The sequence below is a fragment of the Ischnura elegans genome, chromosome 7 (assembly GCF_921293095.1).
Source record: "Ischnura elegans chromosome 7, ioIscEleg1.1, whole genome shotgun sequence".
NCBI lineage: Eukaryota > Metazoa > Arthropoda > Insecta > Odonata > Coenagrionidae > Ischnura > Ischnura elegans.
Window position 1 is genome coordinate 57,869,448 of NC_060252.1, and position 21,934 is coordinate 57,891,381.

General features: G+C 35.0%; 1 protein-coding gene across 3 annotated transcripts in view; it reads right to left on the reverse strand.

Annotated features, from left to right (window-relative positions):
- Positions 1-21,934, reverse strand: part of LOC124162863 (stromal interaction molecule homolog) — a 55,197-nt gene that overhangs the window by 13,450 nt on the left and 19,813 nt on the right. For all 3 annotated transcript variants that reach the window (XM_046539550.1, XM_046539548.1, XM_046539549.1), the window contains exon 11: positions 9,000-9,095. In XM_046539550.1, coding sequence (XP_046395506.1) covers positions 9,000-9,095 — 96 coding nt within the window. The remainder of the gene's footprint in view (positions 1-8,999; positions 9,096-21,934) is intronic.

A 21,934-nucleotide genomic window follows, 5' to 3' on the forward strand; every position in this document is an offset into this window, starting at 1 on the left:
AGGCATGTATTCACAAGATAAGATACTAAACACAATTCATTAATATGCACTGGTAAACTCGATTCAATTATTTTTGTTTCAGGGAAAACACATTTCAATATTGAAAATAATGCTTGTCCATTAGCTCCAAGCACAAACAAGTAACCATGTACCCTTTCCTATCAATTACTAATCAAAAGGAGGCAGTGTAGACAAATGTAGGATTGGCAGAGGGTTTCACTCAGTCTTCAGCAGAGCAGAGAGGTTAGAGGACCATCTAGTAAGCTAACAAAGGCTAATATCTAAGGCTATGGAGGAATCACCCATATCTTATGAGGAATTAACCCTTTGTCGTATGAAGAGCCCACTCCATTCTCTAGGATAGGCCTACAGGATGACCACAGATGCAAATGTTTCAAAATAATACTGAGTACCGAGCAGGGTTGTTCCAGGTTTGCTTCCCAGCAGAGAAGAATTCTGAACTCAATCCAGAAGTTTCCCAAACAAAAATCTTTTTCCCCTGACTGTGACCAGCCAGTGGAATTGTGGTTTCCATGGATCTAAATGTCACGGCATAAATTCTCCATTACACCATGGATGGGACAGATATAGTGTCTATCAAAAATGAAACTAAAATGCCTTATAATGGGATACTTATAGAGCTCATAAATAAGGGGAAGACTACTTGAAATAAACTTTATGCAATGGATAATATTTGCTATAATTACATTCATAGGCGGATCTAGGGGAGGGGGGGGGGGGGGGCACATGCCCCCATAGACACTTTAAAATAATGTAAGATTTTAATAAAGTCCCATTATCATTGCGTTCGTTTTGTATTACGAGGTATCCTTGTGCCCCCCCTCCCAGAACAAAATCCTGGATACGGCCTTGCTTGTGACCCCCCCCCCCCCCCAGAAAGAAATCCTGGATCCGCCCCTGATTACATTAGTGTTTTATAGCCATTTAATGCAGGGGCGAAACTGGATGTGGTTGGTTGGATGAATTTAAAAAATAACATAGTTATATATTTAGGCATACATATGAAGTATTCATACTTTCCAGGCATATAGAATTGGAATATAACTATTGGTAAAAACTCAAAATAAATATAACTATGTACATTGTAAGAATATGCTGAAAAAGTATTAATTATTAGGCAAAAACAAATACATAATGGCAAAAGTGCTCCTGAGCGTACGCAATTGAGCAATTCCCACTAAACATGCTCTAATGACGATCAATTTGCTGACAAGCAAAAGGAAGACCTAGAAGGCAGAATAGCTCTTGAATTTCATTGAGAAGAGAAAGTGAGCTTGGGCGACGACTTCAAAAATACTGTCAGAGTTACCTAATTAGATAATGTTATTTCATCTTAAAATATCTGTTTTTTTAATACCAATTAAAAAGACAAGGGGATGGAACATAAAAATGTAAAAAGTTAACAGAACTAAAAATTTAAAAATAATAAAATGAACTAAATCAAAAACCTCCATGATTATCGTGTTAATCAAAATCGCTTCCTAGGTTAAGAAAGCTGTAAAAATAACCCCAATTTATAGTGAACCACTGTCTAAATTGACTCACATTTTTACCACTATGTAATAACAAATTGCAGCTCCCATCACCACATTGCTTCCGTTCTTTGCCACAAGAAAAAATCAACACTCATGCGTATCCTTCCATGCATCGAGGAATGCATAGATTTGAATGTAAGCAACTCTTCTATCCTGCACATTCAAGAGGTCAACTTCTATACCTACACCACATGTGTACCAACAAAAGCAATCCATGAAAAAATTTCAACCACATATATATACTTCCAGAATTATAAGCATATGATGCTGTGACTGCAGTAGCTATCTAGTTCATTTAAGATGAATAGAAAATGAAGAAGATTCCTCTCACCATTAAATGAGTCTTGAAAGGATTGGAATACCTCAGTAATATCTAATTATAGCCCAATCCACCAGAGAAGGCATGCTTAAAGCGAACCCAACCATAAAAGTGCTCCTTACACCAATGCAGTATGTATGTTTTCATACTTCTAAAAATAAATTCTTGGTGCAATACCATTGAATCCAAGATCACTCATGTGACCTATCGTCAAACAGCAAAAAATATAATACAGATATCCTCTCTAAATTAACTATTCTCAAGGAATTGTGGATGTAAGAAGAATAATAAAGCAGAAATAAAAATATATTTTCTTGCAACAAAAAATGTAATTGGATTTCCTAAACAACTCCTTTCAGGAAATCTACCTAAAAAGCATGCTCACATTTACCAAAATGAAGCCTAAATTTTGAGCAAAATTCCATACCATTATGACTGCTTCTTAAAGAGGTATTATTAAGGAAACAACTCATGGAAATATTATTTTGGAAACAAGTATTTTCTTCTTTGAAGGATTGCTGACACAAGATGACAAAATGAAGTTTCCCCCAAATTAAAAATAAGATAAAAAATAAAATAATACAGTTGTGAGATGATTATGAAAAAGGCACACATTTCATTACATCCTCACATTCTCACTAAGTTAATAAGGAAAATATCCCTTCATTCTATCAAAAACTCACAAAACAATAAGAAAATTGCCTTTTCTCCTTTTTGTATTAAAAATTGCAAAGCAAGTTATCAAACCATTTGTGGGCTTATTGGGGATACTGGCAAAACCAACTTTAGCAGAGCCTCACACGTGTAAACCTAGGTAGTCCAACTCTGACCTAGCATAAAATTCTTTAGTCCCTCGGGTATGGCCAATTATAAAAACTCCAACTATGATGCACTCCGCTGATCTTTGGTTGTGCCAGTGATCAGGGATCACCAAAAATAAATGAGGAAGTTTTAAAAAAACAATATAATTCAGTATTAAAAATAATACAGCAACATCACCAGGCAGAAATACTATGAAGTATATTTCAAAACTGGCAAAAAGTACACTGCCAACAGTGTCAAAATCCTCACAAACCACTAAAAACTAAACAGGCAGGGTTACAATGGTAACTACAAAAAAAAAAGTTCAGATGTCCTAGGAGAAAGGTGTTAGGAACAGGAGCTTGCATCACACCAAGTCAGACTAGTGCCATAAGAATTTTAACCAACACAAGAACATTCCAACAACAGAGGATAAAAAATCAAAGGATATGACCTAAACTTAAGTAACAGATAAGTTCACCATAAACTCAGACTATCAGAGTTTCATGTAGTCCAATCAGGTGGTGTATTTGGCCGCTCAACCATTAACAGTGTGGAAATGATAAGCGAAGAAGAGAGTAATATGGTCAAATCAAAAGACTAATAGCATGCATTTTTCTCACTTTCACGATATATTCCAACAAGCAGTAGTATTCCTTTTTATCGATATGATAAATTTCTCTTGAAGAAACATGAGAAGAATATAGGTATCTATCGCAAAAAAGATTACATCTGAAAAAGGTATATGCTCATAGTTCAGCCACTCAATTTCACAAAACACTACATCACATAAGGCACAGTAATTGTTTGTTTTAGAAAAATCACTGCTGACTGAGCACAAAATTCCCACAAAAAGGATATAGCCTAGCTACCCATTTTAAAGCTTCCTTTACCTACATTATGTTGTTATTTCCAATCACGATTCTTTTTTTTAATATGTATAAAAATAATTACATATCCAATCCACTTAATATTCTTGGTTCACATACACATGCTAATGCAAATATTCCCTCTGTAATCAACGTGAATAAATATTATCTTAACAATTTTAATTACATCACATAAAAATCTTTGGAAGACAACTTTTTTGGAGAAAATATAGACCACTTATTCCAAATATGTACACAGAATACTTACAATTCCATACTAAGAGTTTAAAAAGATAGAAAAATATACCTTTTTCTAACAACAAATGACATTAAACTTCATCTACTATTGCTTTGGTCCATAAAAATTATCATTAGGCATACGAAAGAATAATGTATCAAGATAATCTATCTAAAAAGATAATATCCATGAAAGTATATAAAACTACACTTCAACAAATGCTAATATTTTTCAAGGATTAAATACGATGAGTGCTTAACACATTTCTGCCCAATGCTCATAAAATACATTTTATAAGAAAATTTCACAGTTTTCAATGTATTCAAACAGTTATTGACAACAAAAAAAAAAAAGAACAGCTGGTATAAAATAAGATTAAATTGCTGCCACTACATATAATTTCCCACAACTTTTATTAAATACCTCAACTTTAAATTACCTCCACAAGGCTTCATAATACCATACAACCACCAGGGAAAATACGACCTAAACCTGCACTGTAAATACTGAATAAATAATAATAAAAATCTTTCCTCACTTCACTCATTCCAAAGGAAAAAAAAACTAACCCGCAATTCATACTTGTACTAACAAGTTAAACATGGAAATTCCATGCACATTCTAGCCTTCCTTTACCCTCACTAAAACATCCTAAGCATTTCAAATTGAAACGTTACGATTAGAAAACCATATAATTTTGTGACAGAGGAATATTCAATAATTGTTTTTCTGAGTCCAATATTTAAACTTTGATCAGGGTTTCCAGCAACTAATTACCTAGTTCACAAAGATTAACACACACTTTCAGCAGTGAAAGATGAGGGAAAAAATAAAATCAAAATGGTCCTTTTTCTACTACCCAACTACCATATCTCTATGATGAATTGATTCTTTTACAGCTAGCTGCAACAACATCACCAGGAGTAAAACAGAAGTACATCTATTTCATCTCAAATCACGAAAATAATCTAGATAAAATTTTAACTTCCTAGATACCATAAGAGTATAGGCATTAAAGTCACTCTGAGCTATGCTTTAAATTACGATTTTTTCTGGGAAATAACATGGAAATAATTATGCTGAATATCAAAAGTAAAAGAAACTAAAAAGAGCATTTACAGAATTAAATCTACTCATAAAAATATAGCTTTTATGGGGAGTAGGAATGGATTAAGCACGAGTTCTATAGCCGGAAAAAATTTTGCTGAAGTCCACAAAAGTTTCAAGTTACCAGAGAACAATGGGAAGTGGTTTAATTCAAATAGCTTCCCCCCTCTCCTTCTGGCCATCTCCCCTCTTTTCACATGACCTGCCTTCCTGGTCCCCAATTTTTGAAACACGCTGATAGCATGAGTCACATATGTACCGTGCTCTTCTACAACAACCAATAACTTTCCATGATTAGTGTTTTACCTCCGAATGATTTCAAGAATAGGAATACGCACCAAATTTAAAAAGGAATGAATCCAAATATGACGCATTTCCGACATAATTTCACTTTGTTAATCATGGTTCCGTCACTTTTATTTACAGATTTATCAACAAATCACGAGTTCCTATATTAGACCGCACCCAAAAAGCGATGAGAAGTTTGTACAACAAAAGCATGATTTTGCTTGAATTAGCGTAATTGTATTAATATAATTTCCACTGATATATCCAATGATGAAACTAATAAGAATTACACGCAATAAATGGAAATGTAGGTATGTGCACATTACGTTGTATTTTACACATTAGTACACATATAATTGTGTGTCTCATATTTTCGATTATCTTCTATATATGACAGATTAGAAATTGACAGATGGCGAATTAAAAAAAAAAAGTTCTGACTCAATGTAGTAAAAATAAGACATTTTTTGGATTCAGCGCACAAAAATATACGGTACTCCATCAACAGAACTTGAAAAACGTGGTAGAATCATAAAAATGCAGGCCTGAGCTATTAGTATTAGTGCCAAAAAAGACAAGACAGACTGGAAATTCAAACTGCTCAAATCACGTAGCTCACACATTTCTGCCTCGAAAAAAAACTTCACAAAATTTCATGATCTTACAAGCTCCTCCCTTGCTTTCGTCCATATTCTCCCACTGCCTTGCTGCTAGGAGGGCAGAGTTCCCAAACACCCAGAGAACACTCCATCCCCACCACGGCCCCTACCCTCCCATGCTTTCGCAGGCCCCCCTTTCCTCTTGTTGACCAGATGAGTCGTTCTAGTTCCCACAACTCGCCGCTGGTGACGCCCTCCGATGGGTCGTGTTTTCGTCATTATCATTATTTGATTTATTACTTTGGACATGCATATTTCTTGATTTAAAAAGTTGCATTGGACTATTAACTTGGTTAAAATTCTTTTGTTGTGACTGTTTTTTGCCAAAAATAATATATTCAATTAATTACAACATGTAAAACTTACAATTTCCAATGCATGTCAATTTAGATAAGCTAGGCAGAAAAAATGCAGTGACTTTTATATGTTAGCGAAGGTTTCACGTCGATGGTATTGTACTCATCACTCCAATTAGAAAAATCGTTTCACAAGGCAATCATCTTTCGCCTTAATGAATGAATGAATGAGAATAATTTTAATAGGTATTTAAGACATAACATTTTCTTAAACTTAAATTTTAGAGAATTTTTTTAATAGGTTTCACAATTTTTGGCTATTATATATTTAAGATAGAGTATGCTTAAATACTTGATACCCGCAATTTTGCTTTTCTACTGCCTTATTCAACCCGGATACAGCGTGACAACACTACCTAAACCAGAAATTGATCTTCCTCACACATATATAAGAAATACAGTTCTGATAGGTCTGGACTCTTACTAAACCCACACCCAGATATACTTGCATCATTTCAAAATATGTATCACTTGTAAATCAAAGGGAAAAACCAAATAAAATTGACCAAAATCTTTCTCAGAATAAAGGGAATCACCTAAAACTGTGCTGACCACTAGTTTAAGATGCCTGCAACTTGCAGACAGAGGACAAGATAACCTTAGTTGAAGCATAAGTATTCACTTTTCTGGCATAAGTCCCAAATTGCTCTTAGATCAGTTATCTTTGACCTTACAGGAACCGGTGTATCAACATGGCTAGATCCTTGCTGTGTTAAGAGGGACTGGCTAGAGGAGTATGAGGCAGATAATCCAAGAATTGTTCATTTAGTGATGGATAATCAAGGATTTACTATGCACACAAGTACAATAAAAAAATGGAAGTTGAAGAATCCAGCCATGTCAGTATCATGTGCTTCACTCCAAAAACCCCACTTATGTTTTTATATTACATAAAAATAAAATTTAGGCATCTTTAAGAGGGAGAACAGGTTGGCTGTATGATCCATTTAACCTTTCTATTATGATCAAATAATGATGCCACATCAAGTAAAATTTCCATAAGTCCTCAGGGATGTAAAAACATGGAAAAACCTTGTTTGGTCTCAAAGATTGGCAGAGGCTATGGAAAAATTTTGAGCGTTGATTCATATTTAAAACTGAAACCCCAATTTCAGTGGAAGAGCAAGATTTCTAAGGCAGTATTTAAGAATACAGCATTTGATTTTATATTTTTCATAATTTATACCAATCAATTTTATTAACTTTTTATACCTAAAATTTTTAAAATACTATGTATGTATATATGGGCTTAAAAATATAGTGTTTATGGGATTTTAATATAATTTTAAGATGGAAAAATTGTTATTTTTAGCTATTGTTGCAGCAAAAATTTGGGTGATAATTTGGCGCTCTGCAGTTTTCCCAGATCCAATGAGGGCCAATATATCAGCCTGCGGGCACTAAAAAAGGGTTAATGGAAAAGTTTATTTGTAGTTTCCAAAGATGCCAAAAAGATCTCTTGACCATCCATGATGAAAAAGTAAAAATATCGAAAGGTCTATTTTCATATCTGAGAAACGATCATGCTACCAAAATGATATTTTTTTTAAGGCAACTTGTAATAATGTGAAATTATCTTTCTAGGCATTTCAAAATACATACAGTAAAATATTTGCGACTTAAAATTTGGTCACTCCCTCAATTGATGGCACTTATGATATTGAAGACAGAAATGTTAAGAGAAAATTTAAAGATAAAAATAAGAATATAGAAGTGGGCAACATTGTTGACAAAGAAAAAAGAGCTATGCCTGATACCTGACCAATAAATGCATTTGAATTCCATTGCATTCTTTTTCCTATACTCATCCAGAAAAGTTTTTCTAAAATATTATGTCAAAAAAATTGCTAAAATTCTCAATTATGGGTCAAATCCCACAGAATTTTTTAAGACTTCACGGGAGAAATTAATTAAATCCTATAATCTTTACTATCAAAGACATTAAAGAAAGCATTTCATTTCATTTCATCTGGAAGGATATGTAACACCTTTTCATGCTTGTTACTTTTAGATAATATAAATACATATAATAATTTAATCACTGGAAGAATAATTGCCAAAGACTACTGGGCCAGCAGAAATCCAATAAAAAATGATTCACTGATGAAGTTGCTGGAAACCCTGACTCAATACCAACATGAATGAAATTCATCAAATGTTGATGTCTCCTAACCATTAACACACCCTGAAAATGTATCATAATGAAACAATATAAATCCTATAAAGGCACAAAGGATACCGCTAACATTAAGATGAGGAGTTAATTCTGACAATAGGTGATTAATGAAGCATCAATATAAAAATGTTATTCTAGAATGCTTTGCAGCACAAGGCTGAACTGACATCAATAACTTCATTACTTCTTAAGCACAACCCTAAGAGACAAGAGGCACCTGGTTATATTTTATCCTAAAACAACAGGTAATCAGTAAGAAATAATTCCAAGAAAATGGATTCATAGTGATTCCTTGTGGCAAAGTACATGAAAAATAGAGCCACATTCCTTACCAAGCAACCATACCGATTGCATTTATGTGTGAGGCACATGAGGTTTATTCAAATTGAAAACTAATCACATTTTCATTATATAAAAACCATTTCAGCAAAATATCATTCATAAAAACACTACCCCAAACTGTGATACACAAGGAATGGAATCAAGCAATATCACGGAGATGTGCAAAAGTGAAGTGATGCAGGCTGGGAAGCATCAGTGATATCATTTGCATTCACATAAGGCCAGCATCCAAAAGATGACCAGTTCCATCCAGTCCATCTTGTGACATGACTTCCGGAGAGTTCTTACCTGGGGGTGGAGACGAAGAGGCCACTGACGTTGAATGTGAGGAGAATATTGACCCAGTGTCATCATCTAAATCATCTTGGCTGCTTCTTAGTCGACCTTCAACAACAAACCAACAAAATTCAACTAATGACACAGCACAACTATCAATGCATTCCTAAAAAGATACTTAAAAGAAAGTAATTATGGCTAAAACTAACCTACTAGGTTTATGTAAAAAATATCAATAAGAAACAATGGAAAGCAGCAATTGGTAAGCTCAACCACTAAAAAAAATGCTTAATTTAAGATAAAAATTTAATTCTCAAAACTAGAAAAAAAAGTGATTGATGAAAAAGCATAGCAATTCACTGCCACATTGGAAACAAGCTATTATACAAATCTTAAGGGTATACCACAAAATATGGTTGCCACATCAATCCATTACATTTACATAAAGTTAACCACTGGTTGAGCGTACTGTAATAGATGAATTTAAAACTCTTCATGATTTCATCAAAATTTCCAATGCTACCAATACAAATTCCAATATTTGACAATTATGAAATTTCTTTCAGCAACTACTAGTGCTCTTGCTTTCTTCACAACAGGTCCATTATATTGGAAGACTATTTTCTACAACTCAGGGTGTTAAGCGTATCTTGATTCTATTTCCCGTAATTTTTCTGGTTTTCCATTAACAACATTGGATTTTCTAGTCTTTTCCAACTTTCTGCCCTAAAACTTTTATGGAAGCACAGTAGTTACTTAAGATAAGTTGTCCCAATCATTATGATTATCTTATTTTGCTTACAGTCACAAGAAAGCTTGTACATATGACTACCACGTGATTTGTATGATAAGGAGAATGCTCATGCAATTGGGCATGGTAGGACTGCACCTGAAGGAGCAAAACGTGTGGTAAGCAGATGCAGAGCATAGTGTACACCAAAATATGAGTGGTGGATCCATCAATGCACTCTGGGAAACAAAGGATGATGAGGGCAGTCTCTGCCCAGGGGAAACTTAGCTGCCATGCAATTACCAGAGTTTTGAAAAGTTTGAAAATTTGCCAAGTATTTAATGGATTTTTCAGGTAGTTCAATGCCCTATGGAGCATTTCTCCAAATGAAGAATTGTAAAAATAGTATGTTAAAATATAAGTGACACTTAAGATGCAAAAATCTGCATTCATTTTAATTCATAATGTGGATGATCCTTATTTGAATTGGTTTTCATTGTTTACGACAGAATACAAAAGGCATATAGTGTGAATCTTCCTCAAAAGATGGAACTACCATCGGGGAGGCTCAGAGCCATAAGATGTAATTAAGCCACATTTCCCGAATTTTGCAATCCTTTTAGCCCTCTTTCTATCCCTCTGACCCTTATCTCCTCTCTTGAACCACACAACAGGCTCCAGTCACCCAAGATCATGGCCACCACAAACTGCAAAATAGTCTGGTTCTAGTTCCCCTAACCCACTACAGGTGATGCCTCTGACGGGACATGTTTTTGTCAATTTCATTGATCAATATATTACATTAAATTCATTCATTTGTAATCGTTCCAAAAATTGCTCTAGATAAAACGTTGATTATTACATTAAATTCATCCATTTGTAATGGTTCCAAAAATTGCATTAGATAAAACATTGCTTTCATAATTTTTGTGGGTAGGGTTAATTCAGACAGGGGAAAAAGTATGAGTGGGGTACATTTGACAGAGTAAACCTAATACCATGCCTTCCAAATATTTAGGGGAATTTGAACCCTTTGACGTTCTCCCTCGCTACGGCTATGTGGACGAGTAATTTTCAAACAGCCTCAAGGCCTTTACATCATGGCTAATCAACAATTTACTTCACAACATACTTTCAAACGCTACCCATCGTATGAGTAACTTCTCTGAGAGACAATAAGCCCTAACCCTCGAAAATAACAAGTTTAGGCTAAAAATAAATCATAGAAGCTGAGGATATCCACTCTCAAGTATTCACCAGGAACTGCATTAGTTTGACAAGCTGCCATTAACTCAAACAAGAAATGTGAACCAACCCTTCTCAGATAGGTATACATATTATTATCTTTAATGTATGTGAAGACACTAAGATTTAATAATGAATATTGAAATTCAAACAAACACTAGAATGACTACAAAATACATCGGTCGTGTTGCAGAATACAGAAAGAGCTTTTTTAATTTTTGTTTTTCCTTAAAATATTTTTTTATTTCTAAACCCCAGGCATCTTAAAGTGGAATAATATTATTGGTCATCTGATTTAATATAGAAACTATGGTAAATGGGGTTCTTGATGCAAAAATATTCCTTTGTATGATTCACTTGTACGATGTTTTTTCTTTCGATCTGCAGTGTTGTATCGTGCACCTGAGTTTCAACAGTAATTATTTTGCTCATATCCAATCAAATCTTGTTTTTCAACTATTTTTTCTTTGCATCCTTCTATTCAACAACTAAATTCACCAAGCAACCACACGTGGATTCACTTAACTGTATCCTCATACTGAAACATACGCATTAGTTGCATATGCCCCATTTCCAATTCTAAGAATTTCACTATGACCACTCTATCTGCAAAATGCTAGAGAGATGGTAACATATGTAAGTTCTACCATTTTTACTGATCTGACTAGCAAATTTCCCAAGGAAATTGTCTACAATGGCAACTATTCGCCCTTAAAACAAAAATATGGATTCCTGAGAAAATTACACTAAAACTGTAGAGACAATAAAAGTGCATTGAAACAAAATTTGTATAAAATGTTGAAACCATTGAAATTGGGGCAGTTCTAGGCATAAATCAAGATGCCCAGTTTACAATAGTAGTACCACTTTTGCCAATTATATTTTCATGTGACATTCAGATGTAATAATGCAAAATCATGATGATTCCTGGAAAAATGTTACAATATGTTGCCATTTCAACATAGATAAGTTAACTTTTTCAGCAAGATATTTTTCATAATTATAGGGATAAGCGAGAATACGAAAATTCAAGTAGATTTCAGTAAATTATACTACACTCAAGTGCTTTGAGTAATATAATGGATTCCAAGTAGGTACAGTTGAGTAGTTTGGGTTACAGTGCTGTCGAGACCAAAAGGCTCAGAAATCAGTGGACAGAAAGCTTTATCATCAAACTCATCTACATACTACCCCACAAACTGCCTCAATAGGCATTTGGCAGTCGCATAACCAGGAACTTCGTACACGGGGTGTCCAAAACCGGGCAGGTCGGGGGGAAATTTTTTGGAAAACATGGTACTAAGTACATATTGTGACGGCACCCCTTAAATAACAGCCAAAAGGTTTATTTTGTAGTGTGGTATATTTTTTTGTTGTATTACTTATTATTGTATGAATTGTATTGGTGTATGAGTGAACAAGTGAATGGTGAACGTATTTGAAGCTTAGTTTGCCTAGTTCCCCACTACGTAGTCATTGCACATGCCGAGTGCAGACAACGTTAGTGTGGGGAATGTTGGGTGGGCGAACTGAATAAAAAGGGAAGCAGAGGGAGAGACAGGACAGATAGTGACGCACCAGCAAGCAAAGAAATACAGAGGGAGAGCAGATAGTGAACGCACCAAGACGGAGTTAGCACACCGAGAGGAGGAAAGTGGGGGATGGCCTTTTTGGACTATGCTATGCAAGTTCCTTGGCATTGAGGGATCGACATCCTGGAAGAAGTTCCTGCCACGAACCAGCAGACGCAATCTGCTGTCTGTTTGTCAGAGTATCTTCTACAACTGATCCTCACCGGAAAGGAAGCGTAGGCTAACCACCCCCGATTCCCTATTTCCCTCATGGAGCTTGTTAAAGCTTAACAAGTGCGCTCGAGTGTGTGTTTCGTGCTCTCATGGATGTAAGAAGAAGAAGAAGGACCTTTTTAGTCAATTTCTCACTGTTCACTATCTACCTAAGTTGCCTTGACGATTAAGTCACTTTCTTTTAAAGGCATTGCTAAAGTGTTAATCTCTCACTGTACATTATCTACCTGAATTACCTTGACGATTAAGACATTTTCTTTTAAAGGCATTGTTAAAGGGTGTTGAATCTCATTGTTCATTATTATTGCAGTTAGTTGCATTATGTCAAAGGGTATTTTGTGTTTTAAGGGTTATTTCTTGTTATCATGTTTTGATTTATTAAAAGTAATAAATTTTAAAAGGAAATAGGCCTGGCATCCTGTTGTTTAAGGGGGGAGATTTGTCACCTTATTCGGTGATTCCTCTGCCACCCCTCAATTTCATTATTTTTATGCAAATCAAACGGTGCTGGTCACTTGAAATCCAAGTTCCCTACTCTTGGATCGGAGGAAAGGAGCGGTGGATGAAGGCTGTGGCTCCTCCAACCCAGGAAAAATAATTACGTGAGTGTCGCCCTGCTGGCTAACCTCACTCGTCCAAATATCCTCGGAGAGAACGGAGGGGGGTAGGTGGGGGGGGGGGGGGGGGGGGGAGAGGTTGGGCAAAAGCTTACCCGGGAGTTGGGACCGGCACAATGTGTAGAGGGTTTTTACTAATTTTAAGTTTTCATAATTGAAAAAACTTCATTTTTCATAGAAATCACTTATGAATTCATTATTTTTTATATTTTGTTTTCTTTTATGATGAAGCAAAGTAATTGTTTTTATATTTCAGGGGGGTGGGAGGGGATCCAGACCCCTTTGACCCTCCCCCCTTGCTACGCAACTGCATGGGGGGAGGGGTGTTAGGACAATAGTCGTTAACAAATGAAAATGAAATGCTCTACCAAAGTTCCTCCAAGCATTTACCAAAGCCCTCATTGTTCAGGGGAGAAACGAATTCCCATACCTAACCCATATTCCCATACCCATAATGGCAATTCTCACAACATAAAACAGACTGAACTAAGCAATTTGAGCTGAAAAAAGTTGCAGCCTCCCTGGTGGCTGTATGGACTGGTAACATCACCACATAGACTGACTTGTACATGTGTACATGGCGATGTCATTTAGGGTAATGCTGCTCCTGCGATTATCACCTCGTGTGAATGTATCTAAGTAATTGCTGATAATCATTCCCTTGATATTGTTTCATAATATTCTTGCTATGAATATAATTTTTAGTGATAATAGCTATGTACTTCGGCACTCTGAAGTGACATTTCAACATCAAATATTCCCAGTGCTTAGCAGTAACTACAAAAGCAATTAGAGATCATGCAGTCAGTTATTTATTTCAGTCCATCAATTACATAATAGTGAATACTGGAAATTAGTAAAAAGAATTATAGCAAATCTTAAGGGCACTGAAGATTGCTCTTTAATGTTTAGAAAGGGTAATGGAGACCAGAAAGCAGACTATACATGCAGATACATGCAGAGCATTATGTGAAGTAGATCTTGTATACATATTACGACTTATTTTCAAACAGGAGCTGTCAGTAAGGGAGCAAGAAAAGAAATTACAGGGTCTCTCACATAGTATGGAGCTGAAAACTGCTTGAACAATTTTCTGCTGCATAATAGAGCCTACCAAAAAATAGCAGAGCAGAAGTGACCCCGGCACGGATATTATGAGGATTGAGGATGACTCATAGAAATTAAAATAAAACTATAGGGATGCTTACTGTAAGTCTAGGACCATTACATCCACATGAAAATAATCTCTGTTTGAAGCAAGCATGTAAAGTACTGTTTATAAACCCTTTTACTGCCACCAGGCTGATATATCGGCCCTTGCTGGTTGTGTGAAAACTGCCGTGGGCCGATTTATCGGCCTGACTTATTTGACTTTTTTTTAATTACGTGATTGTGGCCTTTTCAACAGCTGCCATAGTCTCCCATTATCTATCTATAGTTCTAAGCTATAAATCTATCTTTAGTATTGGGAAAAAAATCTAGATGTATTCAATAAAATTAAGTATCTGAAATAATTTAAAATCTGAAATCTTGCAAATTAAAGAAAATAGCCTTGGAAGTCTTTGTGCATCCCACCCGAAATGGGCTGGCAGTAAAAGGGCTAAGGTATCTGATGTCTTTAATCTCTATAATCACATTTGGCTGAGGTATTATCCTCATATACAGTGGAAGCCCGGCTTGACGAGTACGGCATTTTACGAGAATCTCATTGTAGTGAGGGATAGTCTTTGTACCGCCAAACGGCCTATGTTTTAAATGTAAAATAAATCCTACAAAGCGAGGTCAAAAAGTTCCTTCCACTGTGTATGCTCGGTATCACGACAGATATTTCTTGAGGGCGATGCACAGCTGGGCAAGAATTAACTACATATTGTGTTTTGTGTTATCTGTTTATTAAATTAAAAATACAATATGTATGCCAGATCTACAACACCTAAAGCTAGTCATGTCGGAGCATTTATGTGATTCACGGCCTTGAGTACGCTCCACATGGTCCCATTTTACATTCTTCTTATGCTAGGACCAGTTATCAATGGGAGGGGAATGGGAGGAAGAGGATAGTAGGAGAGGGAGTCAGTTCCCCCCCTCCTCTTTGGCTGGCTTCATTGCTATTAGGCTACGTCTTAAGCGCGGGAACTTACATTGGAGTAAAACCCCCTCTATTTTTCCCCTCTTTGGCATGGAAGTTGAAAGAGCAACATTGTCGTAGTTAGATCAGTGCTCTTACATTGACTTTCAACAATGGAAAGCTAGAGCAACATTACCTGGCCCTGCATGCTATCGGGAGATGTATATTTCGATATTTCATTAATGCATAGGAATGTAGTTTGATCAAGACATTGTCAGCTATTGCCATGTAGGAAAATCACAGTTATTACCACGATGGTAAAATAAAAATCAACCTTAGGTTAGTGAGCAAGGACTCAGCAACGCCGAGTAAACAGCCGTAAAACATTTTTTTAAATCAGAATTGCTATGCTGATAGCAGAAATCTGCTTAGCGACCAATCGTAGTGAATCTTCATTATCTCTCCTTCTTACTCTCCAAAATTCTGCATGATTCAGAGTTTCACATCACATCAGCAAAACTGTGACGCACTTCTATGGAATCCCTTAAATTTATTTAAATGAATGGCTTAACTTAGATGCGGGTTACCCTCAAGGGCTATGTACTATGCGAGCACAATTAAAAAATCCTGATTCCTACACCAGATCCTTTGAATCTCTTGGCAATGATTAAAAGTTCCTATATAAAGACTCCTATCTCAAAAATAATATTCCACTCCTAAGTTTGCGATGCGGCATATGCATCCTTAGTAATCGGTTACCATGCAGTGCGTTTATTGTAGGTATGAAACCGCCCACGGATATTTTGTCGACAAAGGCCTACAGGACTGCCCATAAATGATGCAATGTTAAAGCCAAAAGCTGACTACATTGCCTACGGGGAGAAATATCTTTGCGACAAATATCTTCGACCACCAAATCATGCCATGTTTCAATGAACCTTTCGGCGAATTTTCCCAACCGACTGACGTACGGATTAAGTTTTCGAAAACTCGACAAAACTGACATTGTCAGCATGATGTACTTGCAAAATCATCCAAAACTTCCACACATACCAGATATATTAATTCCGACTAGTTTCTGAACACTGTTTCTTCAGCTTCCTTAGGCAATCAAAAAATATAAGTAATGGGGCACCCTATCTCCATGTGCGTTCTTTATGATTGGCAATCCTCCCCCACTCCTTTCGTGGAGGGCATGTTTTCGGCTGACGCGAATATCACTGAAACTGGCCCGGGTTATTAATATGTATTTTATAAAATTGTAAATCCCCTGTTTCTTTCTTTAAATATGTTGATGCTCAATGATATTGTGCCTGATAATTACTCTTTACCGGTTTAACTTCGTTAAATACCACAGAAAGAAAAGAAAACTGTAAATACAAATGATTATGAGACTTTGGTGGGCTAATTCAACACCTTTGGATACAACAAGCGCTAAGTTTAGCGAGTAATTAACAAGGGATTATGAGCACTTGTTAAATCAGGCTTCTACATTTACTTTCTGTGAGCATGAGGTGTTACTGTTCACTATTCCCAGCTTAATATACGTAATGTTTTCTTCCTTTCAAGCTTTCAGGGTATAGTTCTTCCAGGATCCTACATCTTCCTGTAGGGTGGTGGGACCCCCAAAACTGGTGGCTGCCACTGAATCCAGTTTCGTTAAAGGCTTTAGCATATAATGATTCATTTGCAAGCAATGATAAATATTTGATTCACAGTTTCACACGGAATAAATCTCCTCCTCTCAAGGTGGCAACACAATGTGGACAAGAACATAAATATCAATTACCACTGACCATCCACATTTTGTCAACTGATAGTGCTGAGCAAAAAATCACATTATGCTCCTCAAAAGCAAATTCATTAATGTGCATCACCTGCGAGCATTTACAAAGAAATAAATCAAAATATGAACAACAGCTATATGGCATGCTATCAATGATGAGCAAAATTTTCTTTGAGAAGTCCCCTAATGAAAAGTTTCTGATAAAAAAATAGCGATTGACTGAATGAATTAAAAAAAATTAAATGGCCAAAAATGGTCTAATCTAATTTTCACACTAATGCAGGGAGATAAAGGGTTCATTACTTCAGCATGGCAGCATACACAGGTACTGAATCTCAAATCAGAAGTAATAGAACGTTAATCAAGGTATTAATAAGGAAAAATGAAGTTGGATTACTGTCAGAATCTTCAAAAATTGAAAAAAATCAAAACAGAAAATGCATGTTTGCAAATAGAATGAAAATTCAAAATTAAACATGCGCTACCAATAATCTTAGGAAATTTAAACAACTTATGGCTTCTGATACAAAACAAAATATTACGGGAAGTTATGACTTCATTACCACCCAACATAAGATCAGGGTTTCCGAATTGTGGATAATCCAAAAATATGGAACAACTGCGAGCATAAAAATAGTTAAGGACAAATTTCAATGCCATCAAAACCCTATACCAAATTACTTATCATTATCAATGATATAATCAAGTTCTGTGGAAATATTTCCTCGTACGATTTGAGAGTATAATTTTTGATTGCACTTATGAGACTATAGAAATAATTCAAATGGTTTATTCGACCTTCATTCAAAAGGAAATGGATACGCATTCAGATAAAAGTGCACAGGAAACCCTGAAATAATTGAGGTTAGTAATACGTGTAAAACACATACAAAGCAAGATACATTGTACATAAATCAAAGGCAAACTCTTGCTTGAAACTCGCCTTCAGTAACAGAGGTATTCCAAGTTGCCTCCACAATAAAGTACACATTAAATGTTTCAAATTTGAAATTGTATACTCCCATGACTTTCACGGCACTTCAACAGCATAAGATCTGAAGGGAAATTTTAGAAGTAGCTAGATCAATCACCTGTCCTCTCGCTACCATCTAACTATGTGAGAGGCTAGCACAAAAATGTTCAGTTATGAGGTACCATAAGAAAATCACATAAAGCTGTATGCTATAAAGCATAACATTTTCCATACACCAGAATAAAATATTACAGGTACATACTAATGATGAACATGTCTAAAATTATATGGTCAACATAAATATTTTAAGCCCTGCTAAAACCTAAGACCTCAAATTTCCACAGGCATTTGAGTTATATAATAAGAAAAGCTTTATAAGAACTACTGGCTATTAGACCATCTCAGTCTGTAGGAGAGAAAGGTTGAGATGCAGTTAAAAATGGCTTAGTGATAATTTTCTACAAAGAAAAATTATTTAAATAGTGATCTTTCTCGAAAAAATATATTAGCATGTACAAATTGGGACCTATGAACATTTCAATCAGAAAATATTTAATACTAGGTAAACCATAAGTCACAGATACGCACACATGTTTGCGTTACAAATAAGGTATTAACTGTGTACACATAAAAACCTTACAGAGCTTAAGAAACCTAAAAACACACATGAAAATAGGTTAGGTTTCACACATTAGTAATTTTAGTATCATTGAAAAAACACTTAATCTCCCAAGCATAAAAGTATCGAGGTAATTGTGAACAAGAAAAGCTTTTTAAGGGTTATTTCATGGGAAAGAACTGAATTCAAGGTCATTTTTCTTCATTAAACCAACTACCAAATTCAGTAACTTGAACACATCTTGCGAAGAAAGAGTAACATTCAGAGACTAATTTTTTAATAATGTAATATCGAATGACATTTAGCCATGGCTTATTTCCTCAACATTTTGTACTTGAAGAGAACCTGTGTGAAAGAATTCCAGCATTGAAGAATGAAAATTACTGACCATAAACTACCAAAAACAGATACTTTAGATAATTACTATGCATTCATATGCATTTTAAAAATTAATAGCTCATAAGGACATTCCTTTCCCTGAACATTCATTGGTATTTAAATACATGCAGCTAAAATATGAACAAAAATAATTGTTATAAAAGCACGGAGTGATTAGTATGAGAGTAATAGAATGCAGCTAATTTTTTCTTCCATTACCAAACAATAACTCTCTTATGAAAAACAGAATACAGATTATGAAATTATTACGATAGATTGCAAAGTAATTAAGTAAAAATAAACACAAAAAAGTCATGGATGAGATTCCCTGAATTTTCTCAGATTACTTCAACCTGTATAAACCCTGAATAATTCCTAATATTTTAGCGAGTAGCTGACATCAGAGAATCACAAATCACAACCACCTAAAGCAACATTATCCATAGTACATACAGCCAAATAAAAAATTATTCCATTGGACAATGCCATTGAACCTCACTACTTGATGTCATAAAATGAAATTCTGACATTACAAATCATTCAGATGACGCTTGTCCCTTTGTAGGAAATGAGAGATGAATGGGTGGTCCACTCAACTACAATTGCTCCATTTAATCAAAAGGATAAGCTTATTCTTAGTATCTTAATAAGGCAATTGTCTTCATTCATTATGTAATAAATTTCAACTAAAAACTGTAATAAGCAATTTCAAGAACTTTACTGCCTTCCTAGCTTTCCTAGCTTCCTGTCTTTGAAAGTTTTATAATCTAACTGTCAGTGACATAAAAATGACATGGCTGGTTTATGACATGAATGGTGGCTTTCGTGAACAATTAATTTTACCAAGAGCTGACACCCATATGCATCAATATTAAGAAATAAGACAATGGGACTCTGCTCACCTATGATGAATTTGTAAGAATATCTACAATGTGTATTAATTTTGCACGTGAAAAATGAATTCAAATTCATACAACGTTGATAAATACAATTCATGACACTACTACCAAAAAATACTGAATATAAGCATATCTCTTCTCAAGTCTACAGCATCCCTCCATATTAAACTTGTCAGCCAAGATATTAATTCAAAACAATCTTCACATAAAATAACTTCTTTCAAATACATACTATGTACATATAATCATGCACTAATGATGACAATTACACTAGTTACGAAACTCAACACATAGCCAAAAGAATTAGTAGACAGAAATGGGAATATGTACAAGTAAGCTTTTAGGAATACGAGCTTACAGTGAAACCCCTTTTTTTGGGACTCTAACAAGTGCGATAAAATGCGATAGAGTAAAAACGTGATATAAGGCAGAAAGAGTCATACTCATTTAAATTCTCACAATAGGATCGAAAGAAGTGAAAATATGGAAGAAAAAAGATACTCTCGCATTCATCTTTTTCTAAAATAAAACGACAATTAGTATTACTACTACAAAATTATCATGATTGCTCCCCCAGAGAAAACTTTCCGTCTATTACTACATATTTTAATTTGTCTGGTGACCATTCCCAAAAGCCTAAAACCTGTGGAAGCAACCTATCAGGATGTGGGGGGAGGCAAAACATAGCATTTTACTACCAACCACTCTAGCAACACTTGTTTCTCCCTGTGATGTATGTAGTCAACACAAAAGTTTGACATGAGAAAGAATGTGCTGGGTGACAATTTAACCGGCAGCTGTAACTTGAAAACCATCAATTCAAGAGTGCCTACATCAAGACTATAATGTTTCCCAAGGCAGCCATTAGGAAATCTTCATTGGTCAAACAAGACATCTTCAGTGCTCAAGTGTAACTTCATAGCACTCAATACCTAGTTATTTTTGAACATTGAAAACAGGGGTGATAGAAAGTTCAATTTCTTCAAAAAATTATGCATGTACTATTGGAGTGAAGAGAAATCCATAGAAAATAATTCTCAATGAAATTATGAAGGGTAATATTGAAGGTCAACTTTAATATGATGTGACAGCACCAAATAAGTACTTCAAAGCTTAAGCAAGAATAAGTAAGATTATTGGTGAATCAGTAATTTAGATTAATGTATCATATTAGAAAATAATCTACTGTAACTAGGTTCCATTAATATTTCATAAAGCAATATTGATTCCACATTACGTTGCTAGTGGAGCAGTCTCATTTTCCCCCAACAAAGCATACACCCTTGAAAATTTAGTATCAAGACAGCATGTATTAAGAAATTTTAGTTGCTTGTTTATAAGGTATTTTTAAATGTAGTTCTTAAACGAAAATTATCAATCCATAAGACATCTTCCAAATAAGAGTGGAGGTAATTCAAATATCTTTAACTTTGACCCTTTTCTAAATTTGCTTGAAAACAAGATGAACTTTAATCATTACATTATTCACGAGAACTTACTTAACAGAGTTCTGTGACAGTTTCATGGAGATTCAGTGAAAGTAGTATCAAATTATAAATTTGGGCAAAGAGTATAATAACTGAAATTGGAGAAGAGTAAACATAGTTTTTTTTATTTTGTAGTGTTAGGAAAAAGGCATTATGCTAGGAGAACTGCAAAAATGTAACAAAAAATCTAAGGATGAAATAATGGGGTTTCAATGGAGTAAGAAAACAATTGTATCATAAAATATCAAACAAAGATTGGAAAATCAATTCTAACAGTTGACCAAAGACATTTAATGTAGAGTGCATTTCAGTGCAGCGTACACATTAGAAAACGTAGTTT